Genomic DNA, 26,837 nt, shown 5'->3' on the forward strand with positions numbered 1-26,837 from the left:
TTAGTTAGTGATTTTTCTGACCAGTGGAAAAAGGGGCTCAAACTGCTTTGGCAGTGCTTCTCATCACTGGCAGTTGTTGCTCAGAAACACTAGCCTAATACACAGTTTAGGAAGAACTGGGAATTGTATTTCCACTAAAGGCCTCAGTTTCATGGCAGACATTTGAACATATATGAAACAATGTGTGTTGCACGTGTAGTCAAACTGATTCATGGTGCGCGCTGGCTCACCGTCATACTGTCCTGACGACATGAACTGAACTGAGACATTTAAGACAATTATTTTTAACACCCACACATGTTGCTGCTGTATATCTGACTCCTAGCCATGGTGTGACTGTTGTGCTGCTGCAGCACTTACAGCAGCCTCCACTCTCCTGCTGAAGCCTCTCACCAGATGTTTGGAATGTGGTGGCAAAGGATTTTCTCTCATTCAGTTATAACGGCATTAACGAGGGTTTACCACAAATGTTGAGCAATAAGGGTTGGTCACGGGCAGCTTTCCATTCTAAAGTTGTTGGGTGGGGTTGAGGTCATTGGCTCTGTGCAGGCTAATGCAGTTACGCCAAACCAATCTGGGAAAATTGTATGTATGGACCTGACTCATATCATCATAAATGCCCCCACCAATCACCAACCCCTCTATGGTAAATACTGCAATGGATAAGACGTTAGTCGAGAGTTGGCTGTTTTCTGACATTTTAGTTCAAATAAACATTTGCAAAAGTTGCATAATAAGCCACAATGTAGTGGTTGTATACATACGTAACATTTTTAATGTATCAGTATTTAATGTATATTTATCTGGTAGATACAATTATGGCATTTTTTACATAAAGCCCATATCTGTGAGAATAATTATATTTGAAGTGTATTTTAAATTGTTATAATATTGCTACTATTACACTAATGTAAAAATGTGTTATATTTGAATGAGATCTGACGGTGAACTAACTCCCATTGTCTCTTCCTCTAGGGCTCTTCAGAACATGACTTGGATTTCTAAGCTCATCCTCTTCATCCATCACCATTAACTGCTGTGCCTCCAACTCGACTAAACCACCCATCTACCCCTGCTAAAGTGGCTTGGCTCTGAAAAGAAGAGGGGGAGAAGAAAAATCTAAGTGGGAGGGTGTAGTCAACTTCTCCCAGCTGCTGTGCAGACACACACATGCTGCATAACTGCCATTCTCCAAGCCCTGCTCCATCCATCCCAAGGGCACGGCCACTAGCCTGCTAGTCAGCTAGCACTTGGCACAAAAACAAGGCCTGTCCTTGGGTATAAGAAATACAAGCTGACTGTGTACACTTGCCCCCTTTTCTTTTTCCTCCCTCTTTCAGGTCAGCCAGTCCCATACGCACCAACTGAGACTCCTTTTGTTTAGCTGTCATTCCCGCTGCTGTGAGCAGTCGCAGGTTGCTTGTATATAGTCACTCATTCAGAGAGGCAGACTGAAGAGGCTGGGGAGAGGTGTTTACCAGAGGCCTGGATGATGGAGCCCAGCATGGAGAACTGCCTGGCCCAGGTCCTGCAGAAGGACATGGGCCGACGACTGCAGGTGGGACAGGAAATCGTCGATTACATTTTGGACAAGGAGAAGTCTCAGGACTTGGAGCAGGATCAAACCGTGCTGGACAAGATGGTTGATGGCATCGCCAGCTCCTGGGTCAACTGCAGCAACTTTAAGGTAAACTCCACTGATGAAGCAAAAACCAAGGGATGATGGGATCTTGAGTGGCCACACTCGCACAGATAGATATAATAATATCAGCATATATTGCTGCACCCACCCATTGTTGACTCAATGAAAATATTTTTAGTGAAGAAAGAGTGTAACTTGTGCTTTTATACGAGACAAAAGTTTTAGACTGAGTAACTTAAAATGTCAGCCATTGGATAAGAGCTCTTGTCCAAAAGGGGACTGTTTGTAGATATACCACTGGCTTTTTGTGGAGCACCAAACAACACATTTTACATTTTATTGCTCAGAGCAATGTGTAAAGAGTTCCATTCAACTGTAGAACCATATAATGTTTCCCTTTAGTTTGTTTAAGGAGGAATTTCCAGTTTTCCTGACTGTTTGCTGTGCAGGCCAAAGCACATAATGTCATTGCTTTGCTTCAGCAACATCATATTTCACTTTACAACATCACAGAAAGAGTCCTGTTTATTCGGTCGGTAGAAATACTGCTCCGTTTGTTGCGTTTACAACATTTACAGTGTATTTGCGCTTGCTGTCACTCTATCATCATGCCCCCAGTGGTGCTCACTCACCCCTCCTTCTCCTCCCTATTCACCGATAACTCCCTGCCCACTTTTTGTAGATTTTCAAAATCAGGCATTGGGCGGAGTCAGCTTCAGAACAGGGGTTTAGTTCGTCTTTAATTGATTATGAAAAGTTTTGAGTTGTGCATGCAATCTGCTTTCAGGCCTTTTGAGACGGAATAATTCATATTCATATATAGTCATTACTTCACCCCACATTTGAAGATGGTGAAGTAAATTAATTAGTATCGTGGTTTTAGAACGTTTTAAATGATTTGTCAATGTATGTGTAAATTACAATCGGATTTATTTAAAGCGGAACTAGACCGGAAGTTCCTATTATCGCTGTTTTTTTTGGTGTGTATCTGCGTCATTACCTTGTTTATGAAGCCCTGACGGTTCGAAACAAACAGTTCAGCCATTGCTGAGAACGTTGTGTTTTATTGAAATCTCGGGGCTCAACGAGATCACTGAAAATCCCGTTATAGTTACGTAAGCAGCGGTTCTCCTGAACAACCGATCGTCCTGCTCCCGGCGGTAGTCCTTGGCACATCCGGTTGCGTACATTGAACCGCAGAAGAAGAATAACGTCCGTTGTGGAGGTGTTTCACGAGCAACAGTGTCTTCTGACTCTGGGTCTGACTCCGGTTTAAAGTCATAAAAGGGACTGCGGCGGGGAGTCGTGAAGAAGCTATTTTTAAACACTGTTAAAACAATGTTTTGATAATGAGGAGCAGTGCATCCACCGCTCCAGAGGGGGAGCTGCGCTTCTGAGAGCTGACGTGATAGATTACGTCACTTCCAGATACCTGGCCAATCACAACACAGGTGGGAAGGCTCTACGCTGGCTGGCCAATCACAACACACTCTGTCTTCTCGGGCGAGATTTATGGCTGAAATAGCGCGACTGACAAGCGCTTCGAAAAGGACAGATTTTAATCGGCTCGTTTACATCAACTAGGAGGATTTTGACCATAAAAACAACTTAATATATGTAAGTAGACCTCCATAACTCACATATATGTGCAACAGGACCACTCTATGTGACCTTTAAAAAAAAAAAAATTGCACATCATACAGCTTTATTGTGGCTGCACCTGATGTAATTAACAATATTGTCCCTACCTATCAACTTACTCTATGCAGGAAGCCATCAGCACATTATACATAATATGTATAATGTGTATATAATATGTATAATGTGCTGATGGCTTCCTGCATAGTTATAGTTATAAGAGTATAGGCCTTTTTAAACTTGCCTCAGCTCTGTCTTCCTGTGTGTTTATGTCTGATAAAAATAGGATTGATCAGCTGAGCATGGCCTTGATTGTGCATGTGTGTGTCTCAGATAGACTGCATACTGTAAACATTGTATGCATTATATGCATCAACCAAACATTTTAATGTGCTTCTGTATCCATTTGAAGGAGTTTAATGTATGTCGGAGTGAATCTAATCTCTCAGCTCCTGCTTCTTCACTTTGTGCACTGATAATTGTCCTCCAGACACTGTAAACACACATCCCCCTTCTCTCCATGTCTTGGGTTTTACTTGAACTCTTTTACCCTTTGGGCAGATCACTGTTCAAACACTGCATTACTGTGTAGAGTGAGTTATACAAGTCCGACAACACACAACTTTCTTAAATCACTTTGTAAGTTCAACAGCTGAGGCCTTTGCAGCCAAATGTTGGTCATTCATTCTGTTTGCATTTGAGGTGTGAACTTGTTGAAATGCACAGAAATCAAAGCATATCAATGTATTGTACTCTCTCTGTAATCTGTAATCCTGGAGCTTGTGCAGTGGATGCATGCGGTCTGTGCAGTCACACATGTTCAAGCTTTTGGCTGGTCCTTCATTTTTGCCTCACCTTTTACAATGTTATATAGCAGAGCTGCCAACTTCTGACAAAACCTTTGCAAAACCTAAGCAAATTACCACCACACACCCAATATATTTATATGTAATATATTTATGGTAATATTTTATGCATTGCAAGCTTATTAATGCTTTATACAATAATAAGGTAAATAATGTTGACACTGTTCCCGACACAAGTCCGCCTATTTAACCACTTGACTACCGCTGTTATTCTCTCTGTACATGTCAGAAGAAGACCATTAGGTTAAATTAGAAAGAGACTAAAAGACGCATCTCTGTGTCATCTGAACTGCCGCCACAGCACGTGCCGAGCAGAACCAGCCGCAGCCGCTGACAGAACAGAACTGCCGGTGGTCGGTGCGCCACAACCCCTGCCGGTATGGCAGCTGCCTGCCGGGAGCGGCTGCCATACATGCTACCCGCTACCCGCTGCATCAGTACGGCAGCCTCCAAAACCGAGGGAACAGTTCAAAACAGAACTCGACAGTCGAGCTATGATGCTAACTTAGTTAGCCAAGCTGAACTTACTTGTCTAGGAGAAGAGTAGCCCATTTACGCATCCGTTTTAAAATTCCTCTCAGCTTGAAATCAGCATGTCCTCTGTATAGGTAACGTAACTGGCAACCCATTGCTGCTCAACCGCTGAGATTCTACTGACTGCTATGATTGGTAGATGGCCTTAGATGGCGCGTCATGCCAAAACATAATTTCAAAACATAAACAAAGTTTGTGGTGCGAAAAATATATTTTTTTGTTTTTGTTGTACTATTTTTGTTGGTGAATTCAGTTTGTTATATGAACGTTATTTCTGGTCCTCTGTGACATATTAGGAGGATTTTATGGCCAGTTGCTTTAGATTTGTTACATAATGCACCTTTAATATACTAGTCACTAGTATATACAATTTGTGCAAAATTGGGTGGGTGAACAATTCGGTAACACTGTGATATGGCCATGTTTGACTTGTTGAATACTATCCATACTGATAAAACATTAAAATGTTAAGCACAACAACGGAGAACACATCGAGAGCTAACTTGGTGGTCTCAATGATGAAAAGTAAGGTGTAGCTGAGCTTACACTGCATAGCCTACATGAGCTATCTTGTTGAATAGGCTCCAGATTCTTTCACTCTTTATCTTCAACTTTAATTCATGTGTTCATCACATTTGTCAGTAAATGTCTTAACTGATAGTGATGATAAGACAAACAGCCTCCCTGGGAACTACTGGTCAAGTGACCAGTATATTTATATTATACAGTGATAATATAAGAATATAAAGCTCTATAAATGCGTATGTCCAAGGTGTCCCAGTTTTACAGGCGTCTTTTGTTGCAGTACTACGAGTGGCCACTGGAAAAACATTGTCACAAAAATTGTCTCCGGCTGCACGCACTGTGGCCACGCACCCATCTGTAGCAACGTGGGCGGTGCTCTATCCAGTTCTTCTAATACATTAATGAGATGATAAGTGCATCACCCAGTTGTACTTGCTTAGGCAGAGAGTGACACTGGCTTGCGTTTCTGCCAGAGCTATTCAAATTGACTCATCAAAACAGGTGTCTCTGGTTCACCTCTGTCACCTGCTCGTTTTACCTGCAGTGCTTTTGAATTGGTGCAGTTGTGCCTAAAAAATAAAACCCCTGCAGGATGTGTATTACAGAAAACTGATAGCACAGTGCAGAGGCTTTATTTAGGAAAGCAAAACCAGTCTTACCTGATAAACACACAGACTGGTCCTGAGGAAATGCTTGGAACACCATCTCAATGGAACAATAATATTGTAATATTATGGTACTTAAGGTTGAGAACACAAACTGTATTTATTCTAGAATTAAAACAATATTTTTTTTATCCCATTGCATTGCCATATCATAATTGAAATGACACATGATAGCACTTTCATGTTAGCTTTAGGTGACACTATATCTACATGTCAGTTTTTGTGGGGTTTTGTGCATCTTGCATGTCTGGTAGAATGAAATTGTGGGTCATTGTTGTACTGTTGTTGTGACACAACAATTATTTGATAGATTGATTATTAATCAACTCAATTAGTCATCAATTGTTTGTTTTTTTAAGAAAACAGACATTTTTCAGCTTCTTAAATGTGAATATTTCCTGGTTTCTTTGCACCATATAACAAAGAAATCATTAAATCAATGATTTCAATGATATAACAAAACAAGACACTTGAGTGTAACAGTAGAAATACACCATAAAATGTTATGCTGTCTGATGCCGTGTCATGTTGAACTTTATTTGAGAATGTTGTGTTTGCCAGCTTCTCTGCACTAACACGCACTAGTGCCATGTCCTGAGTCAGTCGTGCAGTTGCGAAAATAGCTGTAATCTGGAAGTTGTATATTTGGACCTTTGTCACGAAAGACATCACCCTGATAAGTTAATGATCCACTCAGTTTTCCTTTGATGATCTCTAAACTACTTTGTTTCCCCATTTCAGTCCACTACAACACTAACACCCACATCATGTTATTTGTTTGTTTTGCATAATGAGAAGAGCCCTGGAAGGAAGCTATGGAGTGTCTTGTGCGGCTAATGTGCTCCATCATCATCTTAACTAGGGGATCCCTGACCTGTGGTTCTCCCTAAGGTCTCTACCTCTTTCTTTTTCCCTGTTATAAGGGAAGTCCCGTGAGACAAACTATGTTTTGTAAACTGTGGGCTATACAAATACAATTTGATTGATTGATTGACCGCAGTATTATGAGAGCATTCAACAAAGATTCTAAAACAAAAGTCTGTGTTACAGCGTGCAGCCACCTGAAATGAGGTTTGGTTGCTGCCTGTAGCGTAGTTTGGACTGAGGCGCAGGGTCTGATTATGTCATACATACACTTTCATCGGTTAGACGGGACATTCTCTGAATTAAAGTGGCAGCAAGGCAAACATGGTCAACAAAATCTAGTGGATATGGAGTCAGAGAGAGACTCAGGATGTCTCAGTAATAACTAGAGGTGGGAGAAATTATCTATTTTCCGATGCACAGTTATTATATCATAATGAATTATGAAAAGTCCATAATTGGAAAAATATATCAAGAAAAACATTTAAACACTGCTCAGTTGAATAAACTGAATGTTGAAAGTACATATGCCCAACGTATGCCTCCGTGCAATACACCTTAACCACTAAACCAATAAATCACACAGCATTTTCTTGTTATCATGTAATATTCGTGAAACATATAGGTAGCCAGTAGGGCTGCAACGATGAATTAATCGATTTTAGAGAGGTTTTTTTGTTTTTTTGAACAACAATTTAACAAGCTTTGTGATTTTTTTTTTTAGCTTCTTAAATGTGAATATTGTCTGGTTTCTTTGCTCCATTTGACAAAAAAAAAAAAATCATTAAAACTAGGTTCCAGGTTTGATAAACACTGATCAACATTTTAACTATATTTTATGGACAAAAAAATATTAGATTAATTGAGAAAATAATTGACAGATTGATTCTAAAACTACACAGTATACTTCAGTGTTTCTTTGACAACCACTTTCACTTCAAGATGGAAATTGTGGCACTGAGGCCATCTCTGCCAAGATGAAAGTATCTGTGAGTAGTGAAAGAGCATTTACATTTTTAAAAAAAAACATGGTTTAACTCTCTTCCATGTAGGCTACTGCACTTTATTTAAATTTTTGAAACAATACAATGCCGTCGCGTCATGGTAGGTGCACCCTATATTTTCCCTTTTTTTGTCCTTTGCCAATCACACCCCTGAATAGCGAATAAGAAAACAAAAAAAAACAGAATCTCTGCTGCATCAGGTTATTTCTGGCCTGTGTTGTTGCATACATTTATTCCAAGTCATAACATTCACTCAGATTTTGACAAGAACAAGCATCAGGCTTGATATTCCTGCAACCTGGTGGATAGGGAGAAGTGGAAATGGGTGAAGAAGAGAGCCCACCTTGTGATCAGACATGTACTTCTATGTCAACATAGCTAATGCTAGTGTTTCCCTGTATTCATCTGTCCCATTCTAAGTTTTAGTGCACATCATTTTGCTGATGCAACACTGCCTTCTACAGTAAATCTGTGGATCTTTTTTTGCATGTCTTCAAGTCAATCTACTTATCTACATCGTCTTTTGTGCTGTTCCAAAACTTTTGGCAACACTATTTGGACAGCCATGTTCCCCATTATGCTAAAAGCAGCACACCATGTATGTAGTCAACTGCAGTGAGTGTCTACACTAATAATCCATGCAGATATTTTAGCTTGAGGGATGTACCCAAAGAACTTTAACACCGAAACAACATGGCCAAAACAGGATATTTTGATGACGCATGCAAACACTGCGGCCAGCACGCTGTATGGTCAGAAAAGAGTGTAACAGTGGCAATTTTTCACACAGCCCAGAGTCAAACTTACTGGAAGGTCTTATGTTTTTACACCTTAGACTGGATGTGCCTAGTGTCACCTGTACCTCACATAACTACGTAATGAACCATGTGACACATATTATTTATTCAAATTAATCTCGGTGGGGAATAAAAGGAAACATTCAATGTATTTTAACTATGTGTTGCTAAGAAGAGCAATAGATAGATGCATATTAATATCAGTAGCACTTGCCTGGAAGGGGTCATTTTATTTCAGCTTTTTAACCACAGCCAGTCGGTCGTGAAGCATCGTCACTGGGAGAAGTGAAGTGTAAAACGCTGTAAAACAAGTTGTGTCTCTGTGTGCACTGTGTTTTAAACGCTAATATGGGCTTGCTGCACATTCCATCATCTCGTTGCCAGTTAGCCTGGGGTCTGTTTGGGCTGAATGAAGCTGAGTCACTGTGTGGTCACTGCTGTCTAATAACACCTCAGGAATATGATAACACTGCTGCTGCTGCTGTCTGCAGACCATGGCATAACATCAGAATTACTCATACCATGACTATGAGGGGACCGGTGCGTGTTAGAAATTGTTTGGACGTGCCCAGCCCTCATAAGGCCATCCCTAACTCTGTGGGTTTCAATCTTTATCTGTGCATCCATCCATCCGTTGTCTACCGCTTTATTCTCCGCAGTATTGTTGCGGGGGTGCTGTGCCAATCTCAGCTGACATAGGGCGATTGGTGGGGTATACCATATTTTGTGTTTTTGGACTCGCAAGGGGAGAGCATGCAAACTCCATGCAGAATGACCCTTGTAATATTTGTCTCATCCTTCTTGCAACTTGTTTTTGTCACTACAGAATAATATAGTATTAACCACACAGCAGAATTTTATATATATATATCTATATATCAATTGAGAGATAGAGCGATATGTTTTTTTTTCAGGGCGATACCCTTTATTAGTAGTCAAGGAGGCCAATAACCGATATTTGGAGCTGATATTCATTTGCAGTAAAAGTAAAAATATTGGAGTCAAGATTTTGAAAAATACAAACACCAACACTTAACATCATTTATATGCCTTTAAGCATATGTTTATTAAACAGGTTTTTTTTTCTTTTTTTTAATGCAGCTCAGCAGCATTTCATTTCTTATAAAGTTAAATGAAAACAAAGAAATACATAGCTCCCTAAAGTTTTCTACAATAAAACACTTTTCCAAGTTTGACTTTGTTTTAAGTTCAAACAAAATAAAAAGTGCAGAGAGTTCTCAGGGTCAGCAGCATCTCTTATAAAGTTGACTGAAATTTTAAATAAATTAACTGATCTCTTATCAGCCGTCAGATTAAAAAAAAAAAAAAAAAAAAGGGCAGATGCCGATACAGTGGATCATTTCACCAGGACAGGTCGAGGTAACGCTGCTCTGTGCCGGGCACTGTGCGCACCGAGCGTCCGCAGAGGCGGAGCTGATCACCTCCGACACCTCACCTCCCTAACAGTCAGAATATGACTGTGTTTATATCGGTGTCTGCACAGTACACTCACGGTGCAGCAGTGATTAAGTGATTGTTTTGTACTTGAGTCCTAGATGTATTTAAGTTTATGTTGTGAAAGTCACAAGAGTCTAATTTTATCAACAAGCACAACATGACATTTTGAATGCACTATGGCTTGTTGAGGATTGTAGCAACTGTTATTTGTAATATTTGGGGTCATGAGTTATAGCTAGTAAGTTAGATGGTTATATAGTAAGTTTAATTTGAGGAAAATGTTTTTGTTTGACACCATTTTGCTTTTTATTGTTTGTCCACTAGGTGGCTCTGCTCGGCTTGGACCTCTTATCTGCCTTAGTGACAAGGTTACAGGAGCGATTCAGGGCCCACATTGGGACAGGTAAGAATGTTTTTTTTTTGTCCGTTTGTTTTTTGTGTTGTATCTGCCATCATTGCCCCTTCACTTCATTGTCTCAATGAAGCTCCATACTCAGAGCTCTATACCTGGTACTGGTAACCAGTTGAGAGATTTTAACACAGAGTTGATTCTGTTCATGTCACAATAGATGCACCACAATGAGGTAGTCACTGTAGTTGGAAGATTTAAGCCATCGTTGATAAACATCATTGTTTTATATCTCTCTAATGGCAGTGATAATTTTCAATGACACAGTTCTAGAACTACTTGGCGTCATTGCTATGCAAAACTGCTGTGACGTCGCTTTAATATATGAATAGTCACAGTGACTGATCGTATGTTTATAATCAAGTACACATGCCCATCCCTAGTTCTGGATGAGCTGGAGACAGCCAAGCTATTTTTTATTTATTTAATAATCTGGTTGAATATTTTTGTCAATTTGAGTTCGTTTTAATTTCTGTATTTTAATGTTGAGTGATTTAAATGCTTCTATGGTCATGGTGGTGAAAAGGAAATGCATTTTGAAATATTTTGGGCTTGATCTTTTGTTTCTCTTTCCTCTCTCTCAGTTCTGCCCAGCCTTATTGATCGATTGGGAGATTCCAAAGACCAAGTGAGAGACCAAGACCAAACAGTGTTGTTAAAGATCATGGAGCAGGCTGCCAGTCCACAGGTACCAACACATTTGAAACTCTCCTAACTGTTTATCTAAGAGAGGTAATGTTTTTTTTTGTTTTTTTTAACTACTAAAGACAAAATAATTATTCATATGATGTACTATGTGTAAATGCATGACGCCTTACACACACATACACAGTGTTTCAGTGTCAGTTAATTAAACTATTTTAAAAACAGATTCATTTTATTTTGTGGACAAAACAGGGAATTTGAGAACATCACCATTTCGAGTTTTGGGAAACACGATCAACATTTTCTCATATTTTATGGACCAAAGGATTAGTCGGTTCATCGAGAAAACAATCGACAGATTTATCGATTATGAACATATTTGTTAGTTGCGTCTCTGAGAATTTGCACTACATGAAAGCTATGTGCTTAGCCAATCAGAGAGCAGTGACAAGTTTAATTTTCCCCTGTAAAATACAGCGTAAAGGCTCAGCGTGTACTTTTCTCACAATTCATTTCTTGATATTTATTTGATAAGAAATGTCTCTTGGACAATCAACTATTTAAGAAATAGGCTTTTATTGTCCGATGTGTGTTGTTGCAGTATGTATGGGACCGAATGCTGGGAGGCTTCAAACACAAGAACAACAGGACCAGAGAAGGAGTGTGCCTTTGCCTCGTCACCACACTGAGCACGTGAGCCTAAGGATTCATTTCCATTTTAGTTTTTAATTACGTTAGTAAAAATGGAAGGAAAACCCTCATTTGAATACATATGCTTGGTAACATTATGTCTTTCTAATTTTAGTCCTATATTCTTTTAATTCTAATAAGTTTCTTATGAGACATGAAGCATTCTCTTGCCAGTGGCTTACAGTTTCTTTTGATAACTTAAGAACTGCATAAGATAAATTCATTATTAACTGCTTTTAAAAAAAAAAAAAACATATTTGTTTCACTACCCTCACATTCAATTTAACTCAACTATTTGCTCTGTTAGTCTGTAAATGTAACATTTTCAGATATTCCACTCTAATAATGAATTAATTGATGAAGAAAATAAAAAGTGTCATGAGATGTTGAGAGTAAATATAGTGAGTAAATGTAAAACCATACATCTCAAACTTTTTTTTATTCCCAACATGCATTAACTCCATCACCATAGTTACTGGTTTTTATATCCATTTTCTTTTGTAGTGCCTTAGGTTTTAGCTTTTATTGTCAGGTATTTACATTTAATGTAATCTTTACTTTCTGTGTTTTAGTGCAGGTACAATACTTATTTTCTGGGATAGATATAATTTTTTTTTTTTCTGTAAATGATGTCCTCTGGTGGCTGTTTCTTGTCGTTGTCATGCCGTATATTGTTCTTTTGCTCTAGCTCTTTGCCGAAGAACAATAAAGTATATTGGATTGATATGATTATTGGATTGATGCGATTTGTTAAAGCTGATAAATGATTTGGTAAATGTCTTGGGTTTGTTGTCAGTGAAGCTGTTGATGCCTCAGTTAAATTAAGTTCATTTTATACATCGGTGCCTGTAGGTGTGCTGCTAAAATGAGCCGTGGCCTCTGCCAGGGACTTGTCTGTCAGGCTGTTAAATATTTCCGTGTTCAGCTTTAGAGATACTGTATTTTGTATTTGACGAGGTGTTTCATCAGGTCAGCTGCATCTCTATGGCCAGCTACCCATTTCACATTATTATCATTATTATAATAATTATATTATTATTAATAAATCCAGAGAAAGACGATGCCCTTCTGTTTATCTGTCATTTTAATATTTTTCCTCCAGACATGGAGCACACGGCCTGACCCTCAGCAAAATTGTTCCACACATATGTAACCTCTTGGGGGACCCCACAAGTCAGGTATGCTGAGTCATGATTTCTCTGTATCTTCTTTGTCACTGATGGATTTTAATTGAGACCTCAGACTAATGTAATGTAACATCATGTTTCATCATCTAATACTGAAAATCTCATGGCGAGATTGTGTGTTTCAGTTTCCTTTCATTTGTAGTACAGTTTTAGGACTGTGTTGTACTGAGAGCCAATTGTCAGACATTTTATATTTTATATTCAGACAGAATATTTTGAAAAAAAAACAATGTCCGAGTAAAGAAAAAAGTGAAGATTTGAATTTGATTTGAGACTGACATGACATGAAATATGTTTTTTTTCATGTTTTTTTTTCAGGTGCGTGATGGAGCAATGAGCTGCTTGGTGGAAATCTACAGACATGTGGGTGAGAGGGTGAGGATGGATCTCAGCAAAAAAGGCCTGCCACAGTCACGGTATGAGAACCTTACCTCCCCACACTTTCACTCATCCTTTTCTCGCTTTTTCCTGTATGGCCTCAAATCACACTCTGTCTCACCTACACAAAAACACAGGAGTATAAATATGACAGTGTTGAACAGAGGAGAGGTGTTCGTTAATTAGGCAGCAGACTATGATGTTCAATACAGCTTTCCCTCTTGTGGCTGAATAAAGTATTCACAGAAGACTGAGCTTAAAATGAAAACTTTGAGTTTTTGAGTCTTTTTTTTTTTTTTTAGAACACCAGTCTACAAATAAAATAATGCAAAGAGACATACACACCAACATTTATCTTATTTACAGACAGATTTTTATCCCCATTTCTTATTATCCCCAACAACAAAATAAAACATTCCCTATACACAGAATAATGATCAATTAATTAAATAATGTGGATAATAAATCAGCATATGCATAGCATACACATAACGAAATAATAATAAAATAAATACATAATAATAAATAATATCTCCACCCAAATCAGTGTATTAGCCAACTCACTCAGTTAGGCTATGCATTTGTATCTTGAAGTTAACTGTGCCTATATGATGCCCACAACCACCACCCATCATGCTTCCACCAGTTTAATAGGGTTAAGACTTAAAACCAGACTTGTGTATAAAAGACTAAAAGTACTAATACTGTGACACAAAACAATTAAATTGCTGCACAAACAGACACGGTTCAATTGCTGCACACACAGACACGGTTGAAAAACTGTGTGGCTTTCCTGATCCTAATTCCCTCCACCTCCTCAGCTGTGTCTCCCCTATCTAACTTTTGTGTGACTAATTACCCAACCCATGCTCACAGGTGTGCAAGTAACCCATAACAACCAGTGCTTCACCACTGACACACCCACATTCACTCACACAAGCACACAGATCCAAATTGGCCACAACAACTGTATTATTTTGAAGTCAGAGAAGATGTGCTGCCGTTGATGAATAGATATAGGTGTGGACGTAGGGAGAGGTATTTGTCATTAAAGGCAAATGTCGTGTTAAGTATGTCTCTGCATTCCACCACCACTCTCTCTCTCCCTGGCGATCATCTCTGTGGTAGTTTTGGACTATTTTAGTCTTGGCTGTTCCTGCCACACAGAGCCAAGGAGGATTTTTCCACACAGGGATGGAACAGGATCTCTTTTCCTGCTGTCCATTATTTACTCTGCTATGTTTTTCTGACACTTTTTTTCTCCTTAAAATACAATCAGTTTCATGTATTCTTTTATTCCTTGTCCTTTATAGGTTGAATGTAATCTTCAGCAAATTTGATGAAGTCCAAAGATCTGGAAACATGATCTCATCTGCTGGCTCAGGTGAGTAACTCTCCTACTGTGTCGTTATTTTGAATAGTGTGTGCTTGTGTTGTTCAAGCACACTGGCCCCTTATGAAGAGGGGAAAACATGATAAATGGATGCACCATGAATGTAGACATAATATCTCCTGAAATGAAAAGAGAAAGAAAGAACAATGTTGTCAAAAAATTAAGTATTTAAATGCACCATACCTGCATTCTGCATCCGTTTTTGAAATTCCCCTCAGCTTTAAAGCGGAACTAGACCTGGAAGTTCCTATTATCGCTGTTTTTTTTGGTGTGTATCTGCGTCATTACCTTGTTTATGAAGCCTGACGGTTCGAAACAAACAGTTCAGCCACTGCTGAGAACGTTGTGTTTTATTGTAATCTCGGGGCTCAACGAGATCACTGAAAATCCCGTAATAGTTACGTAAGCAGCGGTTCTCCTGAACAACCGATCGTCCTGCTCCGGGCACTAGTCCGGGCACATCCGGTTGCGTACATTGAACCGCAGAAGAAGAATAACGTCCGTTGTGGAGGTGTTTCACGAGCAACAGTGTCTTCTGACTCTGGGTCTGACTCCGGTTTAAGTCATAAAAGGGACTGCGGCGGGGAGTCGTGAAGAAGCTATTTTTAAACACTGTTAAAACAATGTTTTGATAATGAGGAGCAGTGCATCCGCCGTTCCAGAGGGGGGCGCTGCGCTTCTGAGAACGGACGTGCTGGATAGCACTGGCCAATCACAAGACTCTGTCTTCTGGGGGTGAAAGTTCACTCTGAAACATCGCGGCTGAAAAACACTGTCAGAAAAGAGGATTTCTATCGTCTAGTTTACAGACACTAGGAGGTTTTTGACCATAAAAACAAGTTAATATATGTAAATAGACCTCCATAACTCACATTTATGTGCAACAGGACCACTCTGTGACCTTTAAACTCTCTCCACCGTTCAAAAGCATGTCCTATATAGACCTTCGCTTTGCCGCAAACTTTATCTGCGTTTTTGACATTCGTACCCAGTTCTTTTAGGTTTCCTTTCGTTTCATTTCAATTGTAGTTGCGTAACTGGCAACCCATGGCTGCTCAGTAGCTGAGACTCTACTGACTGCTATGATTGGTAGACAGCGGTAGATGGCGCCTCATGCCAAAACATAATTTCAAAACATAAACAAACTTTACGGTGCCACTCTGTCTGTGATGGCACTCTGGCCAATCAGTAGCTGGCAGTCTGGCGACGACACGCATAGTACCTACTCAGCGCGATTGGGACCTCGCCAGAGCACATGCTAAAAACTATGCTAGTGGAAACGCATCTTAACCATGCCGAGTTGTGGAGTGCTGGTTGAAATGCGCCATTAGTTAGTTAGTTAATTAGTTTAAGTTCCTGTCTGGGTGACGTTTTCCACAATCTCTGTTCTCAGTGTTTATTTGTAGACAAAGAAAATAGTTTTTGGCTTATAACGTCTCCCTGTGAGCCTGTTTGATGACGGGATGCAATATCATCTCGTTTGTTTACATGAGGCAAGTTGTGTTAAGTTGTAAGATATCTTGTTTACTGTTGGTGTTGGTGTACTGCTTATCAAAACCACCAGTTATACCAGATTTTTTCTAACTCTCTTTTGATTGGGCAACAAGGCTTTACAGTTACGTTTATATTGCTACCTGTTGACTTGAAATGCTTTTGACAGCATTTAAAAGTGAGTTTTGTGTTTTCATGTGGATCACAATGTGTGCGTGTGCGTGTTGACAGTAGTATTTTCAAATACAATTTTAATTTACGCCTCTGCACTAGGCCTCAATTTCTCATGACCTTCACACACATCCACACACAGCACTGAATATCTCTGTCATGCAACAGTCTGATGAACTAATATTAATCAAACACCATAGTTTAGAAGGAGACAGAGTTCCATTACAGCCCCTCTCATTCATCACAGCTTCATTTAATTCCTTTTCTCGTACACAGTTGTTGAAGGTAGCTTTGGAAAGATGAGAGTAATAAGCAAACATGACTCAGGTTAGCACTTATTAGATAATGGAGCAGAATATGCATTGACGTCACTCTTTCACAGTTGCACTGAAATTAACTTTGTGTTTGCAGATGATGGCTCAATTTAAATAGTCATTCCTTGTAGCTGAGAGCAGGGTTCCTACGCAGCTTGGAAAAGTATGGAATTTAATTTGAGTAATTTCCAGGACTGGATAAGTATGGAAAAAGGGAAAAAGTATGGACAAATGTTTATGTTGTTTCAAGACTATTATCTCACTTTCTAAGATTAAATATACTAATATATGCAGGCCTTCCACTTCATTTTGCTAAAGGCAAAATAAATTAGTAGAGAGAGGCAGGTTAAGAATGAGGGAGTAATATGCTGAAATGTCTATGCTTAGGTGCCCTAAACATTTCGGCAAAATGAGGATTGAATTGATGCCAAGTTGTATCGTCAAGGTTCAATTTGTATAATATTTGTATAGTGCCAACATACATTATCTCAAGGCACTTTACATAGTAAGGAAAGGAAAGAAAATGATCTTTATTGTCATTATACAACTGAAATTGCGCAACAATATTTCAAGGTCAGGTGGAGGGTTGATCAGAGCCGCTGTGACTGAGTGCACGAGTGTGTGTAACATTTTTTTGATTTTGGGAAGAAATGGTAGAGCCTGGAGGAAATCTACGCAGTCTCTCAACAGTATTACAGTTGTGCAATTAGAGAATAGTTTTCACATCTATGGTGTTTTCCACAACATGACACAACAGGTAAAGTACCTGTGTTCTTAGCCGTGTCTTGCTACTGATGCATTTTTATGACAGTGCCCAAACAGGAACTGCTAGGGAAAGCTTTGTCTGGTGCAAAGCTTTTCACTCTTAAAGTGGAGTACATATATTTTTATGATACCACCATAAACATCCCACCATCCATCGACTTGTTTATCCTCACTATTGTAAAAACTCACAGCTGATGCTCCTCCCTTCCTGCCCCTCTCCTGGCCACGTGCATTGATTATTAGCATGATTATTTTTCAATTCTCACAATTTGGAAAAAGCCGGTTGGATGTTTCCTCTTCCTTGCTTCTTCCGACAATGGTTTTCTCTCCTGCTTTTGCGCAATCTCTGCCATGATGAATATGAAATAATGCTATTGCTGCCTTGATGTGTAGTGCCGTGAAGCAATTTGTGTTTCTCACAAGATCCGAGATTTCACAAGACCTCTTGATTCTGAGGAAGTCGGGTCAGTGGGCAGGTGATCTTGTAAGGCTGGTTTTCCACTAGCAAACATTATGGGGTGTGAAGACAGCCCCCACTCTCCCTTTAACAAGTCATTTAACCATCACAATGCCTCCAAAACTGTTAAATAAGGGTAAAATCCTGTATAGTTACATTTTTTTTGTAAATCTGCTTTGTCATTTCGGTACAACCTCTTAGCAATATCAGTCTGTATCGCAGTTGTCATAATTACCCGTTTTCAACCCTTCTGTTAATGAGATGTTTGCGAGGAAAGGTAATGAGCATGGAGGCAGAGGAGGGCTGTCTCTGCTGTAGTGCTGTCACACAGACACAGAGGAAGAGGGGATTTAGAGTTGGCAGTCGTGAGATTGCAGAGGGAAAAACTAGAGCACAGGGAGGGAGAGAGAGAGGTAGAAAAAAAACAAAGCAGCCATTTCTGTAGTACCACCAAGAAGTAAACAGTAGACGAGAGAGATACCAGGGCGCAGAGACCACGAAGAGAGAAAGAGAGGGAGAGAACTGAGCCTTCGGCTGTGTAGCGTTGTTCCTCTGTGGCATCGATGCTGAGGGCAGCTTTGCACCATGACAGCTGGACAAGGTAAGACTGGAAATAGAACATGTTTTTTGCTTTACTCCGGTCAGATCACACATATTGTTGATTGCGATCATCAATCGCCCTGCATATAGAGAAGAAGATTAATTTGCTATGAAAAAGCAATCCCCAACACATGTCTGATTTCGGGCTACTGCTGAACTGCTGCTTAAGCCAGTAAGAGCTGAGAGAGTCACTGTTACAATGGCTGCCTGCATATGTAATGTAATCTGTGAGACCTCCTGTGGTTCATATAATCTGGTTAGTTTTGCAGTATCAGTCCTTCAGTTTTATTCTTTGCTTCCAGAGTACTTTCACAAAATGATGTGCTCCGATCACTCGTGTACTGTATGAGTGCGCAGTATACACTACCAGTCAAAGGTTTGGACACATCTGCTCATTTTAATGGTTTCTCTTTATTTTCATGACTATTTACATTGTAGATTGTAAAAAAAAAAGTGTGAAATAACTAAATATGTTTCATAATTTAGATTCCTCAAAGTCCCTTTGCTTTGATTACTGCTTTGCACACTTGGCATGCTCTCAATGAGCTTCATGAGGTAGTCACCTGAAAGGTTTTCCAACTGTCTTGAAGGAGTTCCCAGAGATTCTGAGCACTTATTGGCCCCGTTGCCTTCACTCTGCAGTGTGTCCAAACTTTTGGACTGATGGTGTATATCAATATGTTTATACATGTTTATGCATCGCACAGACACTTGAAAGTGGGCAGGTTATTCTTACTGAATGCTTCCAATTAGACTGGCATTAGGGTTTGGATTAGGCATTTAATTGTGATGGTTAATTAGGTTAGGGTACTGGACAAGGGAATGCATCATCATCTCTATACGTGTCCTCACTGCAAATGTGTGGGTGTTTGTTTGTTTTTTGGTCTCATTCAAATAGAACATCAGAATTTACAACTAATTGGCTGATCAGAGTATTTATTTGATTACCTAGTTATGCTGGTGTAAGAAGTATAGAAGGGAATTACACTTTTAAAATCAGGCTTAAAATTAGTTGGTAACCAGTCAGTAACCAGTCAGGAGCTAGAACTACTAATGAGGCTGTTTGGCTGTGAGGGAAATGCTAATAGCAGCCATGTTCATGACATTAGCCAAAAGATGACACCGTAAAAAAGCAGCTTTAAATGAATCAATGAAGAAGAGATGCATTCTGCATGTTTGTATTACACACACGAACATGTATTGAAACAAAACATAAAGAAATCACAGCAGCCTCTGCAGCTGCACCAGTGCTTGGTCATCATGTAGGGGGCAAGTGATCAGTGAATCTACTGATAATTGTCTTAATCGATCATTTGTTTGGTTGTTTGAGTCGTTTAGTGTTGCAAAAATGTTCTCCATTTTAATTTCTTGATGTAATATGATCATTAATGCACCAATAGCTAAAGCTGGCTGTAATTCCTGGTTACGTCTGGTTTCTAACGTAACTGAGCTCTGACGAAGTGTCACTGTCTGTGTCTGGTTCTGTTGTGAACTCTTATAGCAGATCAATACATAATACAAACATAAGCATCAAACTGAGGCATTATTTGTAGCTACAGAGGGGACAAGTGATCTAAATCATTGGAATACTGTGACTATGGAGAGGATGGTGCACCCACCCATTGGCCTCTCAGTTTGTTTTACACAATCACAGAATGCCTTCTGTAACTGGTTGAATCCCTCAGGCTTTTGTGTGTGTGTGTGTGCGCTTGTGCTGCCTTCAGTGTCTTCTGGTCCTGGTGCTTTAGTGTTACATAAACACAGTGAGCACTGTGAGTGTGAGCTGCAAACTGAGAGCTTCACACAGATGATGTGTTTACCGTCCCTGGGATTTAAGACAACCAAAGGGATGTGCTTTTGTCAGCAAGGTCTGCTAGTCTCATGGATTTAGTGTGTGTGTGTGTATGCGTGACTTGTGTGCACGTATTATAAATGGGCAGATGTTTATGTTAAGGACACTCTCACTTTTTTTTTTTACGTTGTATATTTCTCTTTTTATTTTGCACTCTTCTTTCCGTTGTAACCGTCTAACTGCAGTGCTGCACACATTGTTTAGTATTTAGAAGAGATTTTGTAGATTAGAACACTAACCATTTAGTCATATATGATGATTATGTTGTTTATTATGATTTTGTACTAGCATTTGAGCATTTTTAATTTTTTTAATTAATGTAGGTGCATGAATTTATGTCATAGTAATAATTTGGACAAGGCTGGTTTGAACCTTAAGGGGAACTAATCTGCAGCCCTCTCAAAGAGCATTGTTGTACATTTTAACCCGAACCAGTGTTTCCAATAAGACTGGTTTGTGTGATTAAGACATAGACAGTAGTTGTTCACATGTATTGTTAGTATTCATTTATTTATTGCTTTTTTTAAACGTGTGATTTGGAAACAAATGAGCAAGTCAAAAAATAGATTCAGTGTGTTCGGTGGAGCCAAAGATGTGCTCATGAATGTACTCATTGTTGATCACCATCGTAGCTCTATTTGTTGAGTGTAATGTTTCACTACCATTACTGTGGGGGACTGGTGCTGAGGGTGAGCTACAACAAAGATGGAGAGAGACGAGATGAGAGGGCAACATGTAGCCAACTTACTGAATGATGTGATTATCCTCCCAATGAACTCTGCCAATTGAAATGGGCAAGTAGCCCTCAGTGCATGTTACCCTGGGCGGAGAAGGGAGTCTTTGATTGGCTTGGACACATTATCTCAACCAACCATCTACAACTAAATATCAATACAAGTCCGTCTGGTTGACTGTTTATATGGGTTAAAATGTTTCTGATGCTGGTGATGCCATGCAGGGGAGCATGTGCAGTAGTGATCTTGGAGTGGTGTCGCAGTATCAACTGCTGAACATCTCAGAGTCAATCTGATCTAGGTTATAGCATCAAATGACTATAATCTGGTGAAAACTAAAGTCATCAGTATCATGAACATATGAACATGCATCACTGTGATGAGACATTTTCAAATCACATAATCTAAGCTTTATATCTTTTCAAAAATCTTTTCTAAAATTACATTTTCTGCAGCCAGTCACCAGGGGGCAACCAATGTTAACTTTAGTGTGCAGTTTGAAAACATTGTACTTTAGTGAACATGTTCTGACAAACACTGTGTGATGTAACAGAATTCCCATTGTCCTGGATTTTGCAAAACCTTTACTCCACTGACTTGTTGATTCAAGCTTCGTTTCTTCTCAGGATTGATACGTCTCAAGATTGAGCTCTAATTTTTATATCTTTAAATGTTATGCTTTACAGAGAACTGGCATTTGTGGATCATTTTTCTTCAGTTTATTGACTAAGCGACAAATCTTTGGAAAAACATAAATTATCCGACAGAAAGAAGCAGGTTATGTCGGTAAGCAATAACTTCTTTAATAAGTTAAATGTTTGATAAAATGAAGTGAGAGACAGCACATAGCAAAGACTTCAGAGGTTGTTAAATTATACATGTTATGCACCCTGACGGTGATCCTTCTTCCCTACCAGCAGCCTCTCTTGATTTGTCAGCAAAACAAGACATTGCTGTTATGACATAACACCGATCACCAGTCGTCTGTTCTAATGTAATGGTACAGGGACTGTCGGCCTCATGGATACCTCATCAGCTTCCCCGTAGCTCCTGGGAAAAGCAGAGACTGACAGTAATGCAAGTGAAAGATAAGAGAGACGGAGAGATCATGGGGTAGTGCCAGGGAAGGTCAAGGGAGAAAAGAGTGACTTGCTGTTTTGCTGTCTCATTCCTCCTCACCAGGCAGAAGAGAATGACAGTCTTCCCCCAAGAACGTAACCTGCCTCTAATCCTTCATGTCCTTTAGCATCTTATTCATTCCCCCCAGATCAGAGTGAGTGGTAAAGAAAATCTCTATTATGTAAATCCACATTTCACTGTAGAAATAACTGGTAACTGTGCTAAGGCAACTCAGCAACTTTGAGTACTTCAGTGTATTGTTCTGTGCTTCAAGTCAGTGTATCCTGACATCTAGTGGACATAAAAGGTATTTATTTATTTATATCAATTTTTCTCCTTAAAAATTGTCTTTATTCAGAAATTGGGTGCTGGTTGGCATTTAAATGATATAATTGGATTTAGGTCATTATTTATATTGATATTTTTTACTCAGACTTGTTGGTTTCATCTTCCACTGTCATAACATTCTACATATCAATATGGCAAGGACGTGGTATTAATCCTATGACACTCTAGTACAGTTTAATGGCACACGTTTGCAACCTCACTTGCATTTTGAATATTGTCTATTTTGTCTGCATGCCTTTTTCTATCAATGCATCGATTTACCTTTCATACATGCATTGCATCATGGTCTGTTCAGAGGTGTGTGAAGACTAATCCTGGACCGAGTATATTCAGGAATTGTATAATATAAAAAAAAATAAACAAAGGCAATAAATGCAAGAGGCCGGAAATGACAAGGAAATTTCTGCTTGAGTCCCTACTGTACATTAGTGGCGGGGGGGGGGGGGGTCTCATAATGATTAAGGTGACCCATTCAATAGGTGCATAAAATAAGACAATATCAATGTGTTATTAGATGATGAACATAGTCCTTCTTGTGTCCACTAGATGGCAACTTGATAAACAAAAAATATTTACATGCATCTAATGTTATATGATGTAAAATAGCTAAGTGAAGTATTTATTAACTGACCAAGGATCAAGAGCTTTCACAACCTTTACCAGATACATATAACAAACATATGACAAGATAGGGCAGTCAAATTATTCATTAAATGTAAAGGAAAGTGCAGAATTGGATCTTTTAGATCTACCATTTCTGGTATTTAGGATACCACTATCCTAAAGCACTACCACTATCCTGAAGTGCTTCTTCATAAGAGCTATATTTACATGTCCCAAAGTGATAAACAATTAGGGTTTGACCTAATGTGGTCAATGGCAGTGCATCTTGGCTTTACACATTGAAGACCAGGCCAGAATGACAAGCTGTGGCCAGATTGCATGGCTTTGTAAATATAAACAACCGTTATCTATTATTTATGAATAAAAAATAACATCAACTATATGAACAGAGAGACGACATTACTTATATTGAAACTTTACTGGTCTCTCTTTCAGTGCAGCAAAGCAGTCAAAAGCGATGCGTGTTGCTAAATGCATCTTAGAACAATACTTTCTTACACTAAACGCTTTATTTTGTCTCATATGCGTGAAGGTTAACCTGCAGCGATACAAACATCAACAATGTTAGCAAACAACAACCGTGGCACTGGTACTTATCAGTTAATGCTAGGACCGGTTAAACGAGCACAATGCATTGGAGAGTAATTTTCCGTATTCTAAATGACTGCGGTCAATACAGGAGCATATTAGAAGTCATGGCCTCGATACACTATAATATTTTAATTAAAAATATTACCATGCATGTAATTGGTAGCCTGCAAATCCTATTGTTTGATAGTGTCACACAGTTTACTACAGATACTACAGTTTACTTATTGCGATATCTCAAAATGCACATTAAATCACACGTATCGGGTAAAAGCTGAGTCATGATGATCAGCTGACCCTCGGTCTCTGTAGACCACTTATCAGGTTTACCTTATCATAAAAGCAGCAGTGATGTCAGAAGCTCTATTCGCTCATCAGTTGTTGTCACTGGCTCTAAAGATTTTTAGAGCCAGTAAAAGTTCCACACCATAACATAAGAAATGATACAGATATGTGACCTCAACCTGACAAGCCTGAGCATCATCACCAAGTGCTGGCTAACACACTTAGCACAGTATTGATCACTTGTCAGATCGGCTATTCTCAGTGGAGGTGATTAATCTGTGTGTCAGGGGAGCAATTAAAGCTGCAATTACACACACAGGTTTGAACAGCTATTCTTCTTAGGACACTGCATTGACTTCCATTCATTTGGACAGTCCAAGCACGCACGCACACACACACACACACACACACACACACACACATTCTTGTACTTGCTGCATACTGATGACTGGGTTGCTGAACAATAAGAAAAAAAAAAATTGGTCCAAAATTTGAAAAAAAAAAATTGGTCCAAAATTTGACATAAACGTCAAACTATACTATGTCGTCCAAAATTTGAAAAAATCTTTGACAAAAACATTTTGGTCCAAAATTTGAACAGAAAAAATTGGTCTAAAATTTGACAAAAACGTCATACTATACTATGTAGTCAAAAATTTGAAAAAATCTTTGACAAAAAATTTTGGTCCAAAATTTGACAAAACAATTTTGGTCCAAAATTTGACAAAACAATTTTGGTCCAAAATTTGACAAAAAAATGTTGGTCCAAAATTTGACAAAAAAAATTTGGTCCAAAATTTGACAAAAAAATGTTGGTCTGAAATTTGAAAAAAAAATCTGGTCCAAAATTTGAACAGAAAAAAATGGTCCAAAATTTGACAAAAACGTCATACTATACTTTGTAGTCAAAAATTTGAAAAAATCTTTGACAAAAAATTTTGGTCCAAAATTTGACAAAACAATTTTGGTCCAAAATTTGACAAAAAAAATTTGGTCCAAAATTTGACAAAAAAAATTTGGTCCAAAATTTGACAAAAAAAATTTGGTCCAAAATTTGACAAAAAAATGTTGGTCTGAAATTTGAAAAAAAAATCTGGTCCAAAATTTGAAAAAAAAAATTGGTCCAAAATTTGACAAAAACGTCATTCTATACTATGTCGTCCAAAATGTGATTTTTTTTTTGTGAAAACAAATGAAAACAAAGTAAGAACCGGCCAAAATGTCCTCACTCCGTAAAATTGACCTCACTTTGTTGGTTAAAAACCCTCACTGGTCCTCAGTATGCTGCAAGTACAAGAACACACACACACACACACACACACACACACACACACGCACACACACACACACACACACACACACACACACACACACATTGGTAACTGAACTCAGGGAGGAAAGCTCTAGAGGTGGATATTCTGGCACATAGTCAGAACCCAGCATATGTCAGCGACGCACAGGCACACACACTCATTCACACACCTTGTGTGGACAGAGAGTGTTAGAGGAGGCGGCAGCAGAAACATGCTGAGGAGACTGGTGTGCAAGAAGATCTGTGCACGTAAGAATGGTTCCTTTTATCTTTTCCCTTCTCATGCTGTGTCACTCCATTTATTTTTCTTGGTCTTTTCTCTTTCTCGCGTCTCTCTACCAGTACGTCTTGAACTTCCCCTTCCCTTCCCTGCCTTAACCTCTCCCCCAGCTTGTTGCCTTTCCTCTCTGTCCTCCGCTGTTTTTGGTGTCGTATGCTTGCCCGTCAAAAGACGCAGTGTCATGGTGCAAATCCTAGCGGCAGTGGATCTCTTTTTGTCTGTGTTGGGTTTATCATTGCTCTCTCTTGTTTTTTAACTCACAAGTTAATGTCTCCTGGGTATTCTTTTTATACATGGCTAAAATGTAAATGTCCTCAGAAATAATCGGGTAAATAAACAGTCATTTATGCTGCCGTCATTCCCTTTGTGGCTGGACCTCAGCTGTTACCCAGCACCAGCGCATCAGCCCCAGGTTCATGTCTGTGTGCATGTAATGACAGATTAAAGTTAGGATGGATAGAAAAAACCTGACAGAATTAACCAAAAACAACAACAAACAAACAAAAAAAAACATAGAGGTTGGGAAAATATTATACAACACAGGAATGAGTCAGGTTGCTCTGAAGGAAGATTAATATTAAGAGAGGAAGCAACGGTTCTCTGAATGATTACTGGATAATGATTTATTGATCCGAATGAGAGAAATCCCTCATACAGTCATCAAAGCCAACATTTACCATTATCATGAAGACCATACAGTGGTAGGGATGTAACGACACACTCAACTTTTTTTTTTTATCAAAATGAGCTACAGACAAATAATGACCAAATAAAATGATCTTTTATTCGTAGGAAAACAATCTTAGAGGTGCTTTCTTTACAGAAACTCTGTAAAACAGTTTGTGTTTGTTGTCTCTTATAAAAAGTGCTTACATGGTCATCTTAAACAACAAAATACATGGAAAACATCTCCTTTCTGTAGAAACACTCTCACAAGTAAAGGCCACATTATGCTTCTCCGACTGCGTAACCATGGAGACTCCTCGAGCCTTCATACTTCTCCGTCGTGGTGACGGATACGCACTGCAATTTTCCGCCCGATCAGTAGGGGTCGCTACGCAATGTTGTGCTTTTGGCTGCAGTGAGCAATGGCGTCCGAGATAGAAAGACTGTGGAAGCGGAATAACATTGAAACAGTGGCCGTTTTTCACTTTTCTGCAGAGGTGGGAAAAAGTACTACTTATATTATACTTTGATGAAAT

At 39.1% G+C, this 26,837-nt stretch overlaps 1 protein-coding gene across 1 annotated transcript in view; it reads left to right on the top strand.

Annotated features, from left to right (window-relative positions):
- Nucleotides 1–1,492: 1,492 nt before the first annotated feature.
- Nucleotides 1,493–26,837, top strand: part of clasp1a (cytoplasmic linker associated protein 1a) — a gene marked incomplete at both ends in the record, with an annotated part of 64,005 nt that continues 38,660 nt past the window's right edge. Inside the window, 7 exons of the mRNA XM_083889903.1 lie at nt 1,493–1,687; nt 10,318–10,396; nt 10,987–11,090; nt 11,649–11,740; nt 12,840–12,915; nt 13,243–13,340; nt 14,616–14,686. Of these exons, the coding sequence (XP_083746029.1) occupies nt 1,493–1,687; nt 10,318–10,396; nt 10,987–11,090; nt 11,649–11,740; nt 12,840–12,915; nt 13,243–13,340; nt 14,616–14,686 (715 nt within the window). The remainder of the gene's footprint in view (nt 1,688–10,317; nt 10,397–10,986; nt 11,091–11,648; nt 11,741–12,839; nt 12,916–13,242; nt 13,341–14,615; nt 14,687–26,837) is intronic.

Source organism: Microchirus variegatus (genome assembly GCF_963457635.1).
Source record: "Microchirus variegatus genome assembly, chromosome: 5".
In the NCBI taxonomy this organism is placed as follows: Eukaryota; Metazoa; Chordata; class Actinopteri; order Pleuronectiformes; family Soleidae; genus Microchirus; species Microchirus variegatus.